Consider the following 21,076-nt stretch of genomic DNA (forward strand, 5'->3'; position numbering starts at 1 on the left):
GTATTAAAAACTTAAACTATGCTTGAAAGGTTTCAACGGGATTATTCCGCAGCCTGCAGTGTTTCCTGGCTCCCGGGGGACTGGTACCTGGAGGTGGCCCAATGGGCCCGAGGGAGGCAGCGGTCACACGCACACCTCGCTACACCGTCGGTTTCCCCGGGCCCTGGATGCCCGGGCGGCGTGTCTTCAAACACTGGCCCGCTCCCCGGGAGCCCTGAAATACCCCAGGGTGCTCTCTGGTCTGGGGGTGTGAGCCAGCCTCCCCCCTTGGAAGGGGCGTCGTTTAGATGCTGTGCTTTGGTTTGGAAAGTGCACCCCTCCCTTCTCTAAGGATTTGTTTGGCATTTGGCTCTGACCAGCTCTTGCCCAGTCCAGGAGACAACGCCGGGGGGGCGATAGGCAAGGGGCGCCTCTTGATGAGATCCAGCTCTGTGCCTGTTCCACGCTGAACGCGGCTGCCGGTCTCACTGTAACCCCGCGGCCACCACCCTCAAACGGGCCTTCGCGCTCCTGGTCTGTGCACGTCCCCCCATCCTGACTCCTGACCGTCCCCCCATCCTGACTCCTGACGGCTGCTGCGCATGCTCCCCTCCCCAGATCCCCGGCCTCCTGCCCCGCTCTCCCTGCTGATCTCCCAGGAAACAGAAGGGACCACGAGAACCACGTGCCGTTTCCACATACAGCCGTCTTCCCGGCCAGCTGGTCTCCCTCCTCTCCTCTTACGGCCCTGCACTGTGACCTCTCCTGCCATTTATGGCCAGGTCACTCAGAACTGTCAGTGTCGCCTCTAATGCCGCCCCTGCCACTGTTCCCTGGAAGCCACTCCAACCCGGCCCTCACCCTCACCACTCCGCCTACCTGCTCGAAAGGTCTCCGTGGCCTGCACTGTAAATGCAGCAGGAACTGTTGCTTCTCGCCCGGCCTGGTTTATGGGCAGCGTTTGCTAGCTGATCTCCCTGCTCTGTGAAACCATCTGGACTCGGCTTCCAGGACCCACACCCCCGGTTTCATGCCCATGTCCCCAGCTGGTCCTGCTCAGTCCCCTTCACTGTTCCTCTCCATCTGCCTGAGCTCTAACCTTTGGGGAGCCCCAGGGCTCATACCTGGGGCCTCTTCTTGTGGCTGCCCCAACCCCATCCTTTGGGTCTGTCATCCGGGTTCCACTTGTCATTTGTGTGCTGATGACCCCCATCAGAGCCTCTGGCCTGAATTCCAGACTCGCCAGGCCCAGGGCCTTTTGGCATCTCCAGTGGGTAACGAGCAGGCACCTTGGACTTAACATGTGTCGAGTGAGCTGCAAACCTGCTCCTCCTGCATCCCCCCTTCTCAGTAAGTGACAACTTCCCTCCTGCCAGGGCAGAGTGGTGGGGTGAGGAGCGGCCAGCATGACATCCGGGCCTGGGAAGGGAAAGTCAGTTCAGCTCAGGGCAGGATTCCCGGAGCGATCTGCTTCAACGGAGCCGGGGCGTGGGGGTGCTACTGTGAGCGCTGTAACATGCCGGGCATTTGTCACTGATGATGTTCTAGAATCTCTGCAACACCAAGAAACCAGAAGAAAACCGCAGGTCTGGGAGTCGGCAAAGCATTTTATTGCACAGGAAGGAAAACAGCGACTCTGACGTGAGAAATGGGTGAAAGAGCCCAGACTGGTGACTGTATGGTGCTTACACAGCAGAGAACCAGGGGTTTGGTTTTCGGGGCTTTTATCAAGCAGCTACTATGGCATTTGAGGCACAGATGATGCTTAACAACAAAGTGGCCCTGGAGCCTTCTCAGCAGGGAGGTGAGACCCCACCCAGCAGCAGGACCCGGGGGCTGGGAGGCTGCGGCTCCTCGTGAGCAGGCCAGCGCTCACCTCTGGCTGGCCTCCCTGGTGGGCAGAGGAAGCAGCTACAGCTGGGCAGTGACAGGGGCCGGCCAGCGGTGCTGGGTCAGGGAATTCGGATGGCTTCTGACTTCTCCCTACCCAACTTATTTCACTTTCCTCGGAGGCAGCATGAGAAGCGGTGGAGATGGTCGCAACAGAGCCTCAGGCATCGCTGGCGGGACACCAGTTCATAGAGGAACGGGCACCCAGGAGCCAGGGCCAGAGCCTGCTTCCCCCAAAGCCCTGGGTTTTTTCCTGGCAAACCGGGAAACTGTCCAGAGCCCCTGAACCTCCGCAGCACGCCTGGCATGCGGGCAGCGAGGGCAGGGAAACCCGAGGAGCTCTCGGCTGGCGCCCACCTGCCCCCTGGCCAACCCCTTGGTCTTTGGATCCCATTTGAACACTCTGGGGTGCAAATGTCAGAGAGGAGTTGTGCAATCGGCAGACGGCCGACTATTTCGAGGGCTGATTAAATTAGAAAGGAGCAGGAGGGGGGCCTCTGCACAGACCCTGGAGCCAGGAAGCACCAGTCCGCAGCGCGGGCCTCGCCCGCCTTTCTGCCGTCAGAGCCCAGAATACCCGCTGCTGCTGGGCGGCAGGCAGACTTCTCTTTAGTGACACTGAGCTCCTTAATGCGGTACTGAGATCCAAGTGACTTCATTCCAGAAGTGACAGAGGGCTCGCTTGCACAGCAGCTAACCCTTCTGAAAGCCTCATCTCTAAGAGGTCAGATCGCAGGCCGTGGGCTGATGGCACGACCACAAGGCAAACGTGAGGGGTGCAGGGAGGAAGGCTGGTGGAGAGGCAGACCCGCGAGGACCTGCGTGTGAGCTGACACGGTCCTGACTGCCGGCGACCAGAAACAAACGACCGACCAACCCTTCAGGAGCCAGGTTTCAATTCTGCAGTCCACGGAGTTAGAGCTCAGTGATGACCAGGCCCTGGAGTTCAAGGCCATCCATGAAAACACTACATAGCCAAAGCACTTGAACAGGACGCTTATGCTAAAGGCCCTTCCTGCTTCTTTGAAAACACCCCTCCCACACCTACACCCCCCAATGCACCCCCCCACACACACCTACACCCCCCCCCACCTACACATACCCCCCACACCTACACACACCTGCACACACACGGGGGCTGTGGGGAGAGGGACAGAGAAAGATCAGCTCCATCTGTGTCCTGGAAGGACTTGGGTCAGGGTCAGGAACCCCGAAGCCACCCACACATCCAGTGACCCGCAGAGTCGTCTTAGATCTCGGCTACGAGTGACAAGGTGGTAGAAACTGGTTAGTGTTATGAAAATAAAAATTTTAAACTCACAAGGCTAGTCGTTCATTCTAGAGGTAGCTCCTCCCCCCACCCCCAAACTTGTATCTTCCTCACAGAAAAGGGAAAAAACAAAACAAGGCCCAGGAAGGGGAGGCACTCATGCCGGCCTGTGACTTGCTGCAACTGAACACCAAGCACAGGAGAGGTTGTGGGCAAATCTTGGTACCATGAAAAATGACCAAAACAGCCTTTTAATACTCGTGTTTCCTTTCCTTTCTAAGGCTCTCTGTCCCGTCTCAGTGCCACCACAGCTGCGTCCCGGGCCAGGGAGCCGGGTGCCTGCCTGCGGCTTCATTAAGAGACCCAGGACCTTCTCCTCTGCTGCCCAGGAAGAAGAACATTCTTAATGTGGAGTTTAGTAAATCTGTGGATTTTTGATTTGTTAAAACAAGAGCCTACTGACGTTCCAGTGATCCCCTGATAACCCAGGGAAAGCCTACAGTGCGTGCGCTTGCGTGCGGTAACAGCACGGTTTCCTGCAAAGGCTGGCGAGACTCGTCAGGAGAAAGCCAAGGAGAGAGGCAGAAAAAAAAATCTGTGATAATCTAACAACTACCTTTAAGATGGGGGCGAGAAACAAATAAAAGATGGGTTTCTGGGCCACTCCCCGGCCTTCAAGGGCCGGCTCCGGTTCTGACCCTGGCCTGCCCCGGCCCGAGACCACAGGTTCCGACGCGGCTCTCCCGAGGGCCCCCAGCCGGCTGCTCCGTGAGGACTCTCTGGTTCCCAACACTGAGGCCCAACATTCTCCAGTTCTTGACGGGGCCTTGCATAGGGGACCCCGAATCAGACACGCAGAGTTAGTGCAACGGAAGATCGATATAACTTTATATTACTTTACATCAACAAGCCTTTACACACACACAGGCCCTGTCCGGAAACAAGCCTATGTATTTACAGACACACAGTTGTACATATATACATGTTAACAAAATACAGGGCATCCAAAAACTAGATCCATCTCAGGATACTTTCTTTACGTTATTCAACGGATACCTTTGAAAAATTACTTCCCCATAATCTAAAGTAGCCCCTGGACCAAAAGTTAATACGGCTGGTTCCCACTCATGTCCCCACAGCACTGACTTGCCCTCACTCCTTGGCATCCACCCCCACACCGTACTGTGGGTTGGCGCTGGTTCAGGCTCCTGGTTGGCGGGGTGGGTCCGAGCACCTCCGCCGGCAGGGGGTCCTCAGGAGTCCAGCTCCAGCTGCTCCTGATTCTCACTGAGTCTCAGCATCAGCTGCTGCTCATAGTACAGGCTCTTTGCATAGTTTATCTCTTGTGATAACTTGACAGCGAGGACCTCTGACTTCACGTGGACCTGGGAGAGAGAATGGAGTGAGCACCTGCCCCCGAGGTGGGGGACAGTCACCAGACCCAGCTGCAGACCAGGACATACACTGTTAAGAAACAGTTTTCAGGGCCCTACTCCCAGTTAATGCTGATTCCGGGTAGGGGGGCATTTCCTGGAATCTGTGTCTAACAAACTCCCCAGGTGACTGTAGCCAGCCTGTAATCACCTGAGGTGGGGACTCCCTGTACCTGAGGGCTGGCTTCAGCTCTGAGGGGTGAGGTTCCGCTGTGCAGGCTCAGAGCGTGAATAAGGGACTGCACCTTTGGGATTCAAATCCAAAGTTGGGCACACAAATGCCTCGAGGCTTCTCATCCAGAAACACCAAGCTGCTCACTAGCCTTGAAGGGGCTACAATGCAGCGGCCAGGCTCCCCATGAAAAGGAACTTGCGGAAATAACTCACGCTTTTGGGTGTTAACTCTATTAATCTATCTGCCCTGACTTATGCCAAGGACCCCAGGGGAGCCTGCACAAGCCAAGCCAAATCCAAATGCATTCCTGGGCAGGGAGGAGGCCAGCGGAGAGGCCCGATAAGGCTGGCTGCTATTTCTGATCTGTAGAAAGACCCAGAGATAAGCAAGAGTATTTGAATGACACATCATTCTCACATTTGGGCTTCAGAATCCTAGCATACCAGGTGAGAGCGAGCAGAACCAGGTGAGAGAGAACAGGACCAGGTGAGAGTGAGCAGGACAAGCCACCAGGTGAGAGCGAGCAGGACCAGGTGAGAGAGAACAGGACCAGGTGAGAGCGAGCAGGACCAGGTGAGAGCGAGCAGGACCAGGTGAGAGCGAGCAGGACAAGCCACCAGGTGAGAGCGAGCAGGACCAGGTGAGAGAGAGCAGGACCAGCCACCAGGTGAGAGAGAGCAGGACCAGGTGAGAGAGAGCAGGACCAGCCACCAGGTGAGAGAGCAGGACCAGGTGAGAGAGAGCAGGACCAGGTGAGAGAGAGCAGGACAAGCCACCAGGTGAGAGAGAGCAGGACCAGGTGAGAGAGAGCAGGACCAGGTGAGAGAGAGCAGGACCAGCCACCAGGTGAGAGAGAGCAGGACCAGCCCTGAGTCTCTTGAAGAGACCCCGAGTCCAGATGGTCTCTCCTCCCAGGCTCCTGCTGAGCCAACAGTCCCTCTCCGTGTGGCCTGGGGTCCACAGCATCTGGCTTCAAACCCCAGCTCCTTCAGTGGTGGCCACATAATCATGATCAAGTTGCTTGCTGTCACCAAGCCGCCTCACCAGCCAGGTGGGGACAAGGACACTCCAGGATCTAATGGCCTATGGGAGGTACTTAGTATCCAGCCCAGCATAGGGTGGTTATTAACAGCCACGTTCTCACTGAAAGTCCTGCACCAACAGCATCTTCTGCCCTTTGGAGGCAGAGATAAATCCTATGTACAAATATTTATTGAGCATGTCCCCTGGGTGGGGCCTCTGCTTCTTTGCACAGGAAAGTAAAGCTGGTTTCTGACTTACACAGGAGAAACAGGCTGTTGTGCACTCTGACCACTTCTGAGACTCAATGCGCCCAAGAGCCACACTTTAGGAGTAAACCCCTGCATCATGCCAGTCGGTCCTCACTACTGACAGCATAGATGTCCGTCCCCACCCCACACCGACGGGTCACTGAGGCACAGGGGCTGAGGCAGGTGCCAGGGGCACTGGGAGCAGAGCTGGGGGCGGGGAAGCATCACCCTGGTTAACAGGCACCCAGCACCTCCATGCGGGCAGCACTCCTGGGGGTTAGCAGCCCAGCCTAACCTCGCAGTGAATTCCCGCTGAGGAGTGTGAGCAGGGCCAAGGTGCCCCTGGGGCCCTTTCTGTCTCTCACCCTCTGAACACGGGTTTAGGGGCACGGAGGGGCGGCGTGTGCGCATGCACTCACCATGGGCTTCTGCTGGGAGGGGCCGGGGATGGACACTCCGCTGCTCGTGTTCCCCGCCTTCTTGGTCACCTGCACGTACACCTTCCCGTGGTCTCTGGAGACGAGGCAGTGGTAGAGATCGTCATACTTGACTTCCAGGAAGATGGCCTCCCGGTCCACGTAGTCCCCACTCTTCAGGAAGTAGACGGCCTTGGAGGAGATGAGCACGCAGTAGCTGTCGGTGTTCTCCACGGCGATGAAGCTGCAGAGCAGGGGGGCGTGAGCAAGGCACCCAGGGCTCTCTCCCTGTCCCTAAGCCAGCGGGGGAGGGGGGGCTCCCCGGTGCACTCCAGTGTCCAGAGGCCTGACCTTGAGCCCAGGCTCCCTCCCTTGCTGCACCTTGGGGTCCTCGCTTATAAATTATGGACAGAAGTGAGGCTGGGATCACGGCCCTAAACAGGTGCTTAGTCAACATCAGCGCAGGAGGACGACCAACAAGAGGGACCACCTTCCCCCTGAAACTGTTGTGTGGGTGTTTCCAGTGAGACTTTTCAGGTGGTTTAAGGCTTAGAGAAAACTGTATGCTTTGTTGGACAAAACAGAGGAAGAAAAAATGTTTTAAACCTGGACTGAAGCAGCTGAGTAAGTTCTCTGCGAAAGCAGGGGAGGTGGACACGGTGCCAGCAGATGCAGGACAGGAGATGCGGCCGGACAGGAGGGAGGGAACCAAGCAGGCCGCCCAAGGGGATGACATAAGGCTCTCGCATTTGCACCGACATCTACTTTCTCAGTTCTGAGAAGCCACCAGCCTCTGCCCGGCCCCTCCAGTGACAGGGCACCAGGAGACCTCCAGTCATTTTCAGAAAATCCCAATAGGGTGAAGGTGCTTTGCCAGTCAAACTGTCACCCTGATTTTCCTAACTTTCAGCCACTGTTTCTAAGGGCTTTGGGGCTACTCAGAAAACATCTCCCCCCTCTGCCCCCACGAGCTCCTAAATATGAAGGAGAGATTTTGCACTCCAGCCTCCCAGATCTGCTCTGAATGGACAGCAGTGACCTTGGTGACACTGTGACCGCTCTTGGGTCTGGTGCCTCCACACATCTCGTGACAGCTCCCACAATGGGGTGGCCCTGTCGGAGACAGTGAGAGAGAGCGGACAGTGGCCAGAATACTAAGAGCTGACCGCAGGCTGGCTGTCAAGCCAAGGCCCTGGACCTTGATGTCAGGAGAGGAATTTGCAGACTGCTGCTCAGAGCCCAGGCTCCCCTGAGCTGCTAGGGGACCTGGGTCCCAGGGTGGCTTTGTTGTCATGTCAGGGAAGGAGGTCTGCCTGCTGGGGACAGGAGGGTTTCCTTTCAGTCCCAAGCATTGCCCCTGGGCTTAGAGGCGCCCAGCCCCGCCCTGCTTTCAGAACACTTGGTGTCTCTCAGCCCACCTGCTCCTCCCGCCGAGGACTCACAAGCTCCAGCCTCTCCACGGAGCCTCTCAGTTTCCCCAAGGAATACTCCACCCCCACCCACCGCACCCTACCCTACCCCACTTTTGAACTCTTAACTGCTTATCTTCTTCCCTTTTTTCATATCTTTATTGATTTGAGAGAGAGGAAGGGAGAGGGAGAGAGATAGAAACATCAATGATGAGAGTTATTGATCGGCTGCCTCCTGCACGCCCCCCACTGGGGATCGAGCCCACAATCCGGGCATATGCCCTGACCGGGAATCGAACCTCAATCTCCTAGATCCTAGGCTGACGTTCAACCGCTGAGCCATGCCTGGCCGGGCTTAACTGCTCACCTTCTAACACACCACACCGCCTGACACTCACTGTCCTCTTTATGTGCGCTAGACGGACTCTCAGCTGTGACTATGCTAGTGGAACAGTGGGGTCCATATCCACCCCCATCCTCCCGGCTCCTGGACACCACCAAGCCTACTGTCCAGTACTTGCTCAGCAAGGATCTGCCTGCTGCCAGTCACGATTTTAATCGCAGCCTCATGCAACAAAACTGGAGTTTATTGTTCTATTCTAACCGGTGGGTAGTGCCCAGAATGTAGAATTGTAAAGTCATGATGCCCAAATTAGAACTAAGCTTTGGGGCTTAGGCCACTGGGCACAGAATCCCCCCACCAGGGCACTGCCAGCATAGGGAGGCAGCTTGGCTTCCTGGTGGAATTGCATGGAATCCACACAGCTGGTCCAGGAGGAAGGGAAGGGGAGAGAGAGAGAAAGGGCACGGCAAACAGCGCTTTCCGACAGAGGAAGCCCATAGGACCGGCCAGGACTTGCCAGGAACCAGGCACAGACCGAAAACAGCGTGGCTTCCGAGCACTGGGGTCCGGCAGGTGGCTGCGATGCTGTACTAGCTCTCGAAGGAGATCCCCAAAGCCGGCCAGTGCAATTGAGGTGGACACCCCCAAGCTGGCCAGTGTAGCTGGGGTGAGAGCAGGAATACGCACTAAAAACCCAACCGAGATTATTTTCCTTCCTTGGCCCGGCACAGGATGGGGCCTTCCTGCCCGCTCACCCTTGCCCCCACGCTCACCCTGCCTGACAGCCCCTGTGGCTGACATTTACGCACAGCCCTAAAAGGGCCAGGCTTTCTTCTGTCCGGCAGCTGTTCTCACAACGGCCGAGCCACTGGCGTTACCAGTGCACTTTCCACTGGGACTTTTATAGGCTTTAAAATAGACTCCTTTTCAAGATGCCACAGATGGCGCAAGTCCTTGTCAGGCCAGAACTGTTGGAGGGCGGGTGGCTGAGCTGGGAGGCTGTGCCGGGTGGCACTCCCCACAGTGCAGACTGTAGGCTGGCGGGCAGGACTCTGGCCAGGCCAGCGCCCCCTTCGTGGTTCAGTTTTTCGTCTGATAGAGACCATACTACCTGCCAGCTGATACTACCTGCCAGCTTCCAGCACAAAGTGAGTGAAGTCAAAATAATTCCACGCCATAAGGAACAGGGAGGGGACAGGAGCAGTAAAGGGGCACAGAGCTCTACTCTGTGAGTCCAGGGGCCCCACTCACACCCCAATGCTACTGCAGACAATAACATTTTCCTGACTTTTACATGAAATGTTCTACTGTCTTTTTAGATCAAAAGGTCAGAGCCGAGGGTATAAGCAAGAGGGGGGGAAAGGGAGACAGCGACGCTGCAGCAGACAGCTGGACAACTAGGGTTCCCACCATGTCTGAGCAGGAACCCAGAGACTGACCTGGCAAACAGCTCTGTCTCCATTCTCCTCCTGCCCCTGCCTTGGCAGCCCACAACCAAACGCACACGCGCGCGCACACACGCACACGAACACACGCACATTTTTTTAAAATTACAAAATCTGGAAACCACATCAAAGAATAATTGAAACCAAGCTGGAGATTAGGGGTTCCCTCTTGTAATGGAGACTGACTCCAAACTAGTCCCTGCGAGAGAGGAGGGAGAGAGGCAGGGTATCAGAGAAGCAGGGCCCCAGCAGTGCTCGGGGCAGGCTCCTCTGCCAGCGGGCCCTCCCCGTTCCTTTCTCCTGCGAAGCTGCTGCACCGCCCTCCCTTCCTGGCCTGCCCCCCACAGGCTCCCACGGGCTTCACTGGAGGCTCAGGGTTGAGTCCTCTCTTTGCCCCCCTGTAACCGTGCTGCAGCAGTGCTGCTCCTGGCCCATGAAGGAGTGACGCTGGAAACCTCATGGCTGACACAGGGGCAGGAAGCCACAGGGTCTCAGCTGGTCCTGAGTGCACACTGCTATTCTCTGACCTGCTAGGGACTCGGAGGGAGGGAGGGTAATAGCATGTGGCCAGAAACAGAGCTCGGGAACAGCGTCATCCCTCACACACAAGAACCGAGAGGCCACCCAGGGGTCTGCTGGCACATCTTAGGTTGCTGTAGATACTGCAATTAATCCTATAAAAAACAGGATTTTTAGACTTTGGTTAAAAGTTTTACTTTTAACTCTTCTTTAGGGAGAGAAAAAGGGACCTTGGGTCAATGCCAGAAAGTTTCTTTAGAGAGAAGGGAAGGCAGGGCCACAGCGTACGCCACTCTCTGAGCATGAGGGCACCAACAAGGCCTCGACCATGGACGATACCCCAGACCACGGCCAGCTCGGGGGCTTTACCATCACCAGCCCAGACTCACACTTGATGGCAGGTGTAATGCCTTCCCCAGGCCACACGGCCAACGTGACCTTCTCCCTTCAGCACATCTCTCCCCATCCTGCGGGACCAGGTCCACAGCCCTCCCCAGCTTTCTAGGCACGAATCAATCCCTGCCCCTGTGTAACACGTGGCTTACACGTCTATTTTAAAAGCAATCATATGTTACAGATAGTGGGTAATATTGTCTGTTTCTCCTGCTAGACTATAAACTTGTCAAGGAAATAGCAAATTTCCTATTCGTCCTGGCACACAGTAGGATTCAACAAATGTATGGGTTCAGTAGTCTCAGAAACTGAGGACAAGATTACGTCGTACGGTCCAATGGAACTTGCCAGAGCTTGCGCAACCTCAGGTGTTGGATATATTTCACCCTGTAGTAAAGTTAAAGAATCCTCTCAGAACTCCTGAGTTTACATATTAAAGATTTAGCAAGCCATTAACCTTGATCAGATGGCTGGAAAATCCGCCAAATCAAAGGTTTAATTCAGTGACATATCAAAGAATGTCCAATTCCCTAAGTGTCAGTGGTTAGGATAGATTATTCCCTGGTTCAGAAAAGGAAGCTGCTGAATTCTACCTCATTCCTCACAAGGACCTGTCTTGTTTTTGCTTTGAGACTGTCTATTACTACAAGGTTCATATTTATAATCATGTGCTACTAGAATCAACACTATAACCTGTGCTCAAACACACATATTTCTGATTTCTCTCTCTCCATCTGGAGCATCTCAAGAAGGGCAGACAAGACACAAAATGCCATAAACACTGTGTTCACAAAGGGGGCAAGAAGAGAGAAGTTTACTCTGGATTTTCTTTCTTTCTGTGCTGACTTTGCTAACCATACCTGAATTTATTTCATCAAAAAGAGAAAGGACTTATCTGGTTGGTGCTTGTTTATTTCTTTATATTTTTCTGTATTAAGAAAATCTCATGAATGTTATTTTGAAAAACTACAGTTTGAAAATACAATCCAACTGCCAAACTCCAGAACACAGGGTGCCAGAGCAGCTTCCTAGGTCAGGTGAGTGGCTCAGGGGCACCTGTTTTGAAAAGGTAAGAGCCACTCTGATGCTCACAATGCCAGTGTGTAACTCTGTCTGTGAAGAAGGATTAGAAATAAACCAGGTACCTTTTCTTTTCTTTTTTTTAAAAATGAAAATGAGGTTCCTGGCTACAGACAGACATTAGTTATAAAGAAAAATTAATTTAATCAGATAGAACAAATTTTACTTTGACATCAGCTTAAGCCAGAAGATTCCTATTTCAAAACCAAAACTGAGAAAAATGGGAAGCAATGTAGGTAATTCCGTAACGCTCAGAGAAATACTGGGTTAATCTGAAGCTGCCTCTTCAGCTGGCCAGACCTTCAGTCGCATGTCAGTAACTATCTTTTCAATACTAATTAATTAAATAAAATGGAGAAACTGAATGAAGCCTGATCTGGGAGCACAGAGCTGAAGTAGCCATGGTGCTGGGACTTTGTGGGGCTTTCACTCCATCAGGAAGCAATTACACAGTACTTTCCAGAAGTGAGACAGTGAGTCTAACTGGAAAAATGTGGAGACATTTAGTTAGAACAGTAGAGCGAGGTAGTAAAGACCCTTCTAAGGGGGTAACTCTGAGAGAAAATATGCAAATAATTAGGTCTGTAAACATGTTCGTAATTATAACTCGAGGATAAAAGTCAGAGGCATAATTGGGACTCGTGTGCTTTTCCTGAAAACCCCCTTCTTGCAAAGTGATGCTTCTAATGCTCATGTCGCCGCGAGGACCCAGCCTGACCACTGAGGGACCATCAGGGAGACCCTGCCGAGTCCCTAACCCTTCCTCGGGCACTGAGGGTAGCTGGGAGCCATAGTCCCGCGCCTCCTTTCACACTCACTGATGAGATTTGCCCCACACATGGGTGGAGACACATGGTTTTCATCTTTAGTCAGACTTTATTCATGCCAGTCTCTCTCCCCAGTTCACATGAATCTCAAGAGTTTCAGGAAATTTCTTTCCTCGCCTTCGCTCTGATTCCCGTTTTCAGCTTTTTGTGGCTGTTCTCAGGGTGTGTGGCTCACTGGGAGCTGTGCACACACACTTTCTCCCCGTGTTTTTGGCACATGTCATTCTACTGAAAGTGAATTTCACAAGGACCACAGATGGAAATTAAAAGCACAATGTACAGTAATTTATAATCTCAACCTTTGACCAATACCCCCCCCGGCAAAGATGGAAAAGTGAACAGGTATTACTGTAATGTTAAACTGCAGCTCTAGGGCTGCCACTCATTCCTGTTCTAGGTGCCGAGGGCTCCTCCATGAGTGGAACAAACACAGCTCCCTGCCCTCATGGGGCCACCATTCCAGCAGACTCTGCCCTAGGCCCTGCTGGACCCGTGGGATGACTTTCAGGCATCTTATCCAAAGGCCAAAAGTTCCATCAGCAAAATGGCAAAAATAACAAGTTGTGGCACCAAATCCTCACTGCAAGGAGGCAGGAATATACAGTCATCCCTGGAGTGACCCCACCGAGATTCTGGATACTGGACAATGACCAGAACTCAGGCTGGACTAAGAGAACAGAACGTATTAATGACACAGGCTGTCCTCCCTCGATCCCTATGTTGAAGCCCTCACCCCAGTGTGACTATCTGGAGTACGAAAGTAATTAAGGTTAAATGAGGTCATAAGAGTGAGGCCCTGATCCCACAGGATTAGTGTTCTTAATTGAGAGACACCAGACAGAGATCTTACTCTCTTTTCTGTTCCATGTGAGGACACAGTGACAAGGTGGTCATCTGTAAGCCAGGAAGAGAGCCTTTACCAGTAACTAAAGTAGGCATCACCTTGACCCTGGACTTCCCAACTTCCCAAAGTGTAAGAAAATAAATTCTGTTGTTCAAGCTACCCAGTCTACGGTGTTTTTTTACGGCAGCCTGAGCCGACTGAGAAAATGTAATGCACCTCCATCATCAAGAGACCTCTCAGTAACACTACAGGGGGCTTGGGTTTCACAGAACACATCCAGGAAGACACCATCCTATCCAGCAGGCAACAAATTAATTCTGGGTTTGACTGTTGATGTCCCCATTCAAAAGCTGCTACAAAAACATGAGATGAGGTCAGTTTAACATGGTCTCTGCCAATGACCTTGAAGGCTATCCTGAGAGTTAACCTCTGCTTCAGACACTTCTCCACCAACCAAAAATAGTCACAGTCCTCAGACATTTCCCTAGCTTTATCTTAAAGGAGATACATAAGCATTAAAAGAAATTAAACGAGCCCTGGCCAGGTGGCTCAGTTGGTTGGAGCCTCATCCAGATACCAAAAGGTTGCAGTCTGACTCCCGGTCAGGGCACATACTTAGGTTGTGGGCTCAATCCCCAAGCATGGGAGGGAACCAATTGATGTTTCGCTCTCTCCCCTTCTCTCTCTCAAATCAACAAACATATCCTCAGGTGAGGATCAAAAATAAAAATAAAAATAAATAAAAGAAACTAAACTAGCATTTTGCTACTCATCAGGCATAACTAACTGCTTTCTCTGGGCTGCTGCTGGTTCTAACACCTGTTTAGGTCAGAGAGCATTTTACACAAAAAGGTCTCCGCAGAATATCCTAAAATATTGATACACTGAATTCTATCATATCAACTCAGGATAATGTCACTAGTTTAAACTATAAGATCCCAGGACTATAAGGCTCCGCATTCAAAGAGCAATAAAACAATCGTAAGAAAATTGCATTCCCCCAATTTTCAGCTACTAGTTGTTATTGGTTTGTCTGTTTTGTTTCACTAGCTTAGCAGCAAACACTACAACACCAAAGTTTAAGAAAACTTTACAGGGAAAACACCCCCTAAAACTGAGAACATTTCATTATCTTCTCTCTGATCTAGAAAGAAACTAGAAAGAAACAGCCATTTTGTAGAAAAGAACCATTAAGGCCCCTCTGAAACTGTGTGAGAACCACAGCTTAAGGAAAAGGCTGTTTCAAGCAGTTTACCTGGACCTATAACATTTGGGCTGCGGAATTTCTAACCAGCTCCAAGGTCTGAGAGCCAGATGATACTCAGGTCAGATGGGAGCTTCTTAGACTCAGAGACAGAAAAGACAAATCGTGAACCGACGTGGCAGGTTCCCACTTACAATTCATTCTGTATGTTGTCCGTCAGCTTGAAGAGCTGCTCCTGCCCCTCCGCCTGGCTCTCAGAGTAGCGGGGAAGCAGCCCCTGGGGCCCGGTGCAGCACCGCGGCTTCCGCACCCGCTGCGCTTGGGTCCTAGGTGAGCAAACGAACAAAAAGCAAAGAGGTGAGGTGCTGGGTTAAAGTGATTTCCCAGCCTCATCTGAGACAAAAGCATGATTCACTATAAGACATACTCGGAATTTAGTGACCAGAATTAAACCTCGGTGCTAGCTGTGATGCGCAATGAGGTTGGGGTTAGAGACACCCATTTTGAATCAGAACCTTGCTTCCCCGTTTTCTAGCTATGTGATCGTGGGCAAGTCAGTTAATGGTTTTTACCCTGGGTTCCAGCTTTCTCTGTAACATGGGAGAGGCTGACACCTGACTCGCAGGGCTGCTGTGAGGGCAAATAAAATCATGCCTGTCAAGCCCGTGACTGACAGAACCTGGGCTACCTATCCACTCATGGTGGCCGTGCCTGCTGTGGCCATCACTACTGGACCTCCACCTGGTCCCGCCCCACTGTCCTAGGCATCTCCACACTGGCAGGGGGTCGGGAAGAAGAGCGAGGACCTGGGTGTTTAAAAGCACATAGCCAGCTGCTGGATTTCTTCTAAGATGAGCTCGGCTGCCTGGGTGCGGGCACAAGAACCACGTGAGGAGGAGGAAAGGGCCTGTGGGCAGGTCCCAGGCTGCAGCCCGCGTTAGCAGTGGCTCTCACTCACGCCACTCAGCTGTCGGCAGCCCAAAGGAATCTGCTTTGCTATGGCTTTCAGGGCAGGGATGTTGTCTCTGTCCACAAACCACATGAAGGATAACTGATAAGTGCTTTTTGGTGTTTTCCTAGAAACAGGAGTCTGTATTTGTCTTGGAAGGGCTGTGCATATTTCAGATGACTGATAAGACTGTGCTGGGTTTGTCCATGGCCTTGTACTCGCTGTACTTTTCACTATTTGTCCCTGGATTCCACTGAAGCACAACACCCCTCTCTAGACACATCTAGGCGAGGCACAGGTGTACCTCGAGTCAGCACTGCAGAACCAGGCCCTACAGTTGTGCAGAGACTTACTTGAAAGGGCAACAAGTGCCTTGGGAGGCCAACTGGGGTGGCGATGCAGGCAGGAAGAGTCAGCAAGCTGCCACAGGACTCACAATTGGCCAGCTGCAAAACCATATAAGTGCAAAGCCCTCCTGGACCCAGTCCTGCCCTCCACTCCCCAGACCAGGCTGTATGAAGTCCCACACCTGGGGGATGTTTGCTCTGTGCTGGAAAGCCAGAAATCTAGCGATAATTTTTTAAAGCTCACTAGTAAGAGTGCCCTGAGAACGACTAATTGTGCCCTTCAAGGGTGAGGTAGGGACTGTAAAGAAGTCTCAACAGCCTGCACTAAAGGAATGGGTAAAATAACTTAATTTATATCATATACTCACTCCCACTAGGCACAGGCTCAACTCCTTGAAGGCTCAGGCCTCTTCTGGGCTGTGTAGATCCCAGCTATTGACTGAAGGGGGCGGGCAGTGTAAGGCTGCTGCTAACCCATCAGTGAGGAGGTGGGCAGCAGCTGGGAGGGACACAGCCAACCGGGGCAGGTAAGGAAACCAAGGGAGGGAGTGTGGGGGCTTCCCCCACAGCAGAGTCCTGCTCTTCTCCCCTCCGAGCAAAACACCCAGTCATTCCAAACACTGCCTGGGGCAGGCTAGTCGAGTGTCTTTTCCCCCAGGCACCCCTACCCTTCTGTCCCCCATGGAGCTCCTGGGAGAGGTTTGGGCTATAATGGTAGAACCTCGAAGGCCCCTCCAAGAGGGATGTGACAGGGCCTGTTCCTCACAGAACCCAGTGGGAGGTCTACAGGTTCGATTTCGATTTTCATCCCTAGTCCAGCTACCCCTCCACCTCTGTGATAACTGATGAACGGCCTCTGGATCTGTAATGGATCATCACACTAACCCTGTAACTTCCTCTTTCCATTTCCACCCTGTGCACTCTCCTCAGCAACGGGAGCGACCCTTCAGAATACAAGTTAGATCAGGTCAGGCACCCGCTCAAAGCACATTTGCTTTACATCTCACTCAGAAAATCACCTGCTCTCTGCTTGGTGCCACATCTGGAACTGAAGCGCCATACGAAGAGGGTTTTGCTCTGTTCCCTGCTATCCTGGGAACTAGAACAGAGCCCGACTCACGGTGGAGAAGCACCACGTTAGGTGAGTAAATGAATGAATGTGTTTGTGGGTAGGGCAGGGACAGGCTGTTGTGACGACTGAGCTGATAAGCAGACGTTGGTGGAGAGCCTGAAGACCAGAGTCTGAGTTTTGAAAGTCAACAAAGTCAAGGCAAAATGTCAGCCAGCTAGAATCCCAACTTCTGATGGAAGGGCAGGGGTGTGTCTGTCCCCATCACTGATCATCAAGGCAGAGGAAGGGGCCAGAAGGTAAAGCCACGGAGTCACACCTCTGCTGACTCACACATTTCCCTCAAAGAAACAGTCTTCCCATTAGTACCCTAAGTGGGAAACCATGCAGCTGAGGAGAGAAAACTTTAAGTAGAGTCCTGAACTCCTCTGAGGGGACCCGGAAAACCAGAGGAGCCCAGGAAAGGTGCTTGTCTCTGGACCTGAGCCACTGGAAACCACATCTTGTGCCAACTATGGCACACGGGGAATGTGAGTAAGTGAGCCCCACATCACCACACCATCAAACAGCTTTCTGCACATTCAGTGATTTCTTGACTCGCTGATCTCCCTCAGGGCCTCCCCCAAATTTCAGTGACCCAACCTCACCCCCTTCGCCAATACGTGATCTTCTAACTTGCAAACCACAAATGCAGAGAATACAGAAGCGGAGCAGCTCCCTGTGGGGACACTGCCTATTTGCTGGTTCCTGTCTTCTCTGTCCCCCAAACAGGCTGCAAACTATCTTCCCACTTCCAACACCCTCACTTTGTGACCAACCGAGTATCGAGGGGAGCTGGACACGGGGCTCAGACCCCGGGGACGGAGGAGCTCACTGTGGCAGTCGAGGCTGTTTTCACATGACACAGGAGACACAGTTCACCTCTGCCACAGGATGACACGCTTCTCGAACAGGTTTATGAACGAGGGAGCACTTCTAGAAGGGGTGACTCAGAGACTCCTACTGGGAGCAGAAAGTTGGATTAAAGGAATTCTACCCACGATCTCTCCTATTATCACTTTCGGTGCCTAAAAACCTGTTCTCTTCTCTCTGAAATGCAACTAAAATGTTAACTTCTGAGGTTGAAGTTGGGAGGCTGGGGGAGAGGTGCTTAAAAATCACCGTGTGTGAATAAACGTAGTCCCTTTTAAAATAGTTGGACTGCACGTAACAGAAACCCAACTGGTTCCAACTCTGACTCAGGAATGTAGCAAGTTCCTTCTCAAGTCCTTGCTCTGAGGTCACGTCCATGTATGTTCCTGGGAAACTATCAGAATCCCAAGGGAGAGGACTCGAGTCTTTTTTTTAAACTGGACTCATCATTGTCCCAGTTCAAGGCCCAAGAGTGTCATTAGGCTTTTTATTCATGTTCAGTGATGTAACAAACGCCTGTGAAGCCACAGTCCCAGCACCAATACTCCATGTTGACCCTGCGTGGTGCCTGCCTTTGTGGTCCTCTGCTGTCCCCTCCTCCAAGACAGCTGCTGTTCTGAATCCGGAGCATGGCGTCCCCTTGCTTGCCTTCCTCATGCACCCAGCACCCTTCACAGTGTGCTCTGGCACAGTCTGTTACACTCTCTGGTTCAGTTGTGTTGGGCTTTGGAACAAGGATGTCATTGCTTTTCTAAGTTTGGGGACTTACTCTTCTTCCTTGCAGTCAGACTGCTGAGAGCCGGCCATCCTTCTGTGGGCAGCTCCCAGTTCACCTGCTGTGCCTACGTATTACCACCCACTGTGTGGCTACCCACCGTTCGCCCACCTTCCTGTTGATGATGCGTGGGTCATCGCCAGGTTCTACTATCACAAACAGCGCTGCCATGAGTAGTCCTGTACCTGTCTCTTGGTGAACATGGGCAAGTTTCTTTGGGTACATGTCTAAGAGGGATCTGGTGGACCACAGGGCATGAATGGTCACCCAACAAAATTAAAATTGTTTTCAAAGTGGCTGAGCAAATATACACCCTACCCGTGATGCGTTTAGGAGAGCCTGTAAGCTGTATCTCCCCCCACTTGGTACTGACAGCACAGCGCTGTGTAACACAGCCAGTGGCACTGTGTGACTACTGAGCATTTGAACTGTGGCTACTGTAAGGAACTGAATTTTAAAATTTAAGTTAAAGTAAATGTAAACTGTGTATCACATAGCACTGGCCTAGACGCTTAAATTTTTGCTGCGAAAATGGGCATAAAATGGGATCTTGTTGTCTTCTCATTCCCACCCCTCTTCTCAACTCAAAGGGTAACAGTGCCCAATAAAAAAAGCAGAGTAGCTATGGCGCCTGCCCATAGGTACCAGAGCAGAAATATGAACTGCCAAGCTCTCGGCCCACCACCGATGGACCACCCCGGGACCACCCTCGGCTCCTCGGCTCCCCGGCTTGCCTCGCCCCTTTCCTCTCGACCAGCTCCTGTGAGGCTGGCTGCTTCAGGGCAGGTCTGGGATAAGGGGTCATTAAACAAGAGGCGGCAAAACTCCACCCACTCACCTCTCCGCTGACAGCGTCTCTTACTAACTAACACTCGACATAAAAGGTAGTTTACAACATGAGTCTGTCTAGTGCATATGCAGCAACTCTGACTCCACAAACCTTTGTTCAGCCAGAGGGCTGTGGTGCAGTTAATCACTGCCAGCTGGGGCTGCTCGGCCATCTGAAGCCCTCAGCTGCTGCGGTTTATAACTTTCAGTGCACAGGAAGAAGCAGGCCTTCCAGTCAACCAGCTAATCCAAAATGTCAGCACCACACCGACACGAGCTTTGAACTCCATGAAAACGTCAGGGAGTCGGCCGCGAGCACGGACACATCCCTGGGGACAAGGCTGCTGATACAGTGGCTGATACACTGCAGATATCCACCGCGATCAATACGGCAGCCTGTGCCTGGCCACTGCTCTCCAACACACACTGGAGGCCCCGACCGAAGATCAGAGCAAGGAAAGCAGCCGTCATTCCCTTTAAGCAACAACAAATCCAAACGAGGTGACACAGGAAGACCTGACCAGCTCCCCTCGGCTGATCTTGCCTCTCAGGCGGGTCCGCGGCTGGCCGGCCACTATCTGTTCTCCACTTGTCTGATGAGAGACTGTGTCATAGCTCTATTAGTTGAAGACAGATGTTGTACACACATACACGCACCCCTGCGCAGCTGAAGTTATTAGTCGGTCGAGAAATCTGTCATGGCCAATGTCTATCAACCCAGTGAGGTTCAAAAACAATCTGCAAATGGGGAGAAAGTGTGTCACACAGGTGACTTCCTAGCCTAAGGCAATGTTTACTCTACTGGCGACCATCTTCCTCGGGCCATGTGCTGACCCCAACAAAGTGATGGATTGTGCCTGCCTTTCCTTCACGGGTGTGTCCAAGACTTTTGTTTAATTAAATGGCTTACTGATATATACTGCGCTCGACTGGGCACAAACAACAGGCTGAGAACAGAAGGGCAATCCAGACCATCTCTTCAAACACGCAAATGGACAGCAGCCACAGATACCAGGATTCTTGACTGAGTGGTTCCATCAAGCCTCTGTCTGTTCTCTAAAAGGAGCTCAGCAGTCTACCTAAACAGCACTCTGCACTGGAGGGAGCTGGATAAAACTTCCCTGGTAGCCACTGTGGGATGGCAGCTGGGAGTTCGAAAAGCCTGCGTGCGGAGCTACGACGGGCCATGTCTGATCTCTGACGCAGCCCTCTCCTCCCTCCTGCATCCCGTCCCGAAGGCTCACGGGAAAGCACCCCTTCTCCACAAACGGACTTCATGCCTCTCGGCGTGGGCAGTAATCAGAGAGGACTCTACTAGAGGGAAAAGCTCTGGAGCTTGGCTCAGTATACATCAGAAAGTCTTCCCCATAGTTTCATGACACACAGAAATCCACTTTTGAGAACCTATCCAGATAGTATTTAACATGTAGGTTTAATAATAACTACTGAGCTCTGAATGCATTAAATCTTGAACCAAGAAATGGTACCAAATACCTGCTATGACAATTTGGATTTTGAACACATGCAAAAATTAGGCTGGGCAGAAAGGAACCCTATGGCAGCAGAGGTTCGCTCCTTAATGAAACTACTGAGGGTCCAAACCAAGGCAGCCAGAAAAACGAACCTGCTCGGAGCCTTGAGGATAGATAGCTGTGCCTGCCTCTACCCGCTGCCCGCCCCACGCAATGACTTCTCCTG

General features: G+C 52.4%; 1 protein-coding gene across 3 annotated transcripts in view; it reads right to left on the reverse strand.

Moving 5' to 3' along the window:
* Window positions 1-1,568: 1,568 nt before the first annotated feature.
* The window catches only part of VPS13D (vacuolar protein sorting 13 homolog D), a 214,031-nt gene continuing 194,523 nt past the window's right edge, over window positions 1,569-21,076 (reverse strand). For all 3 annotated transcript variants that reach the window (XM_081143839.1, XM_081143838.1, XM_081143837.1), the window contains 3 exons: window positions 14,693-14,824; window positions 6,438-6,678; window positions 1,569-4,524 (listed from right to left, as the gene is read on the reverse strand). In XM_081143839.1, the coding sequence (XP_080999965.1) occupies window positions 4,393-4,524; window positions 6,438-6,678; window positions 14,693-14,824 (505 nt within the window). In that variant the 3' untranslated portion in view covers window positions 1,569-4,392. The remainder of the gene's footprint in view (window positions 4,525-6,437; window positions 6,679-14,692; window positions 14,825-21,076) is intronic.

The sequence above is a fragment of the Miniopterus schreibersii genome, assembly GCF_964146895.1.
Source record: "Miniopterus schreibersii genome assembly, chromosome: 8".
NCBI lineage: Eukaryota > Metazoa > Chordata > Mammalia > Chiroptera > Miniopteridae > Miniopterus > Miniopterus schreibersii.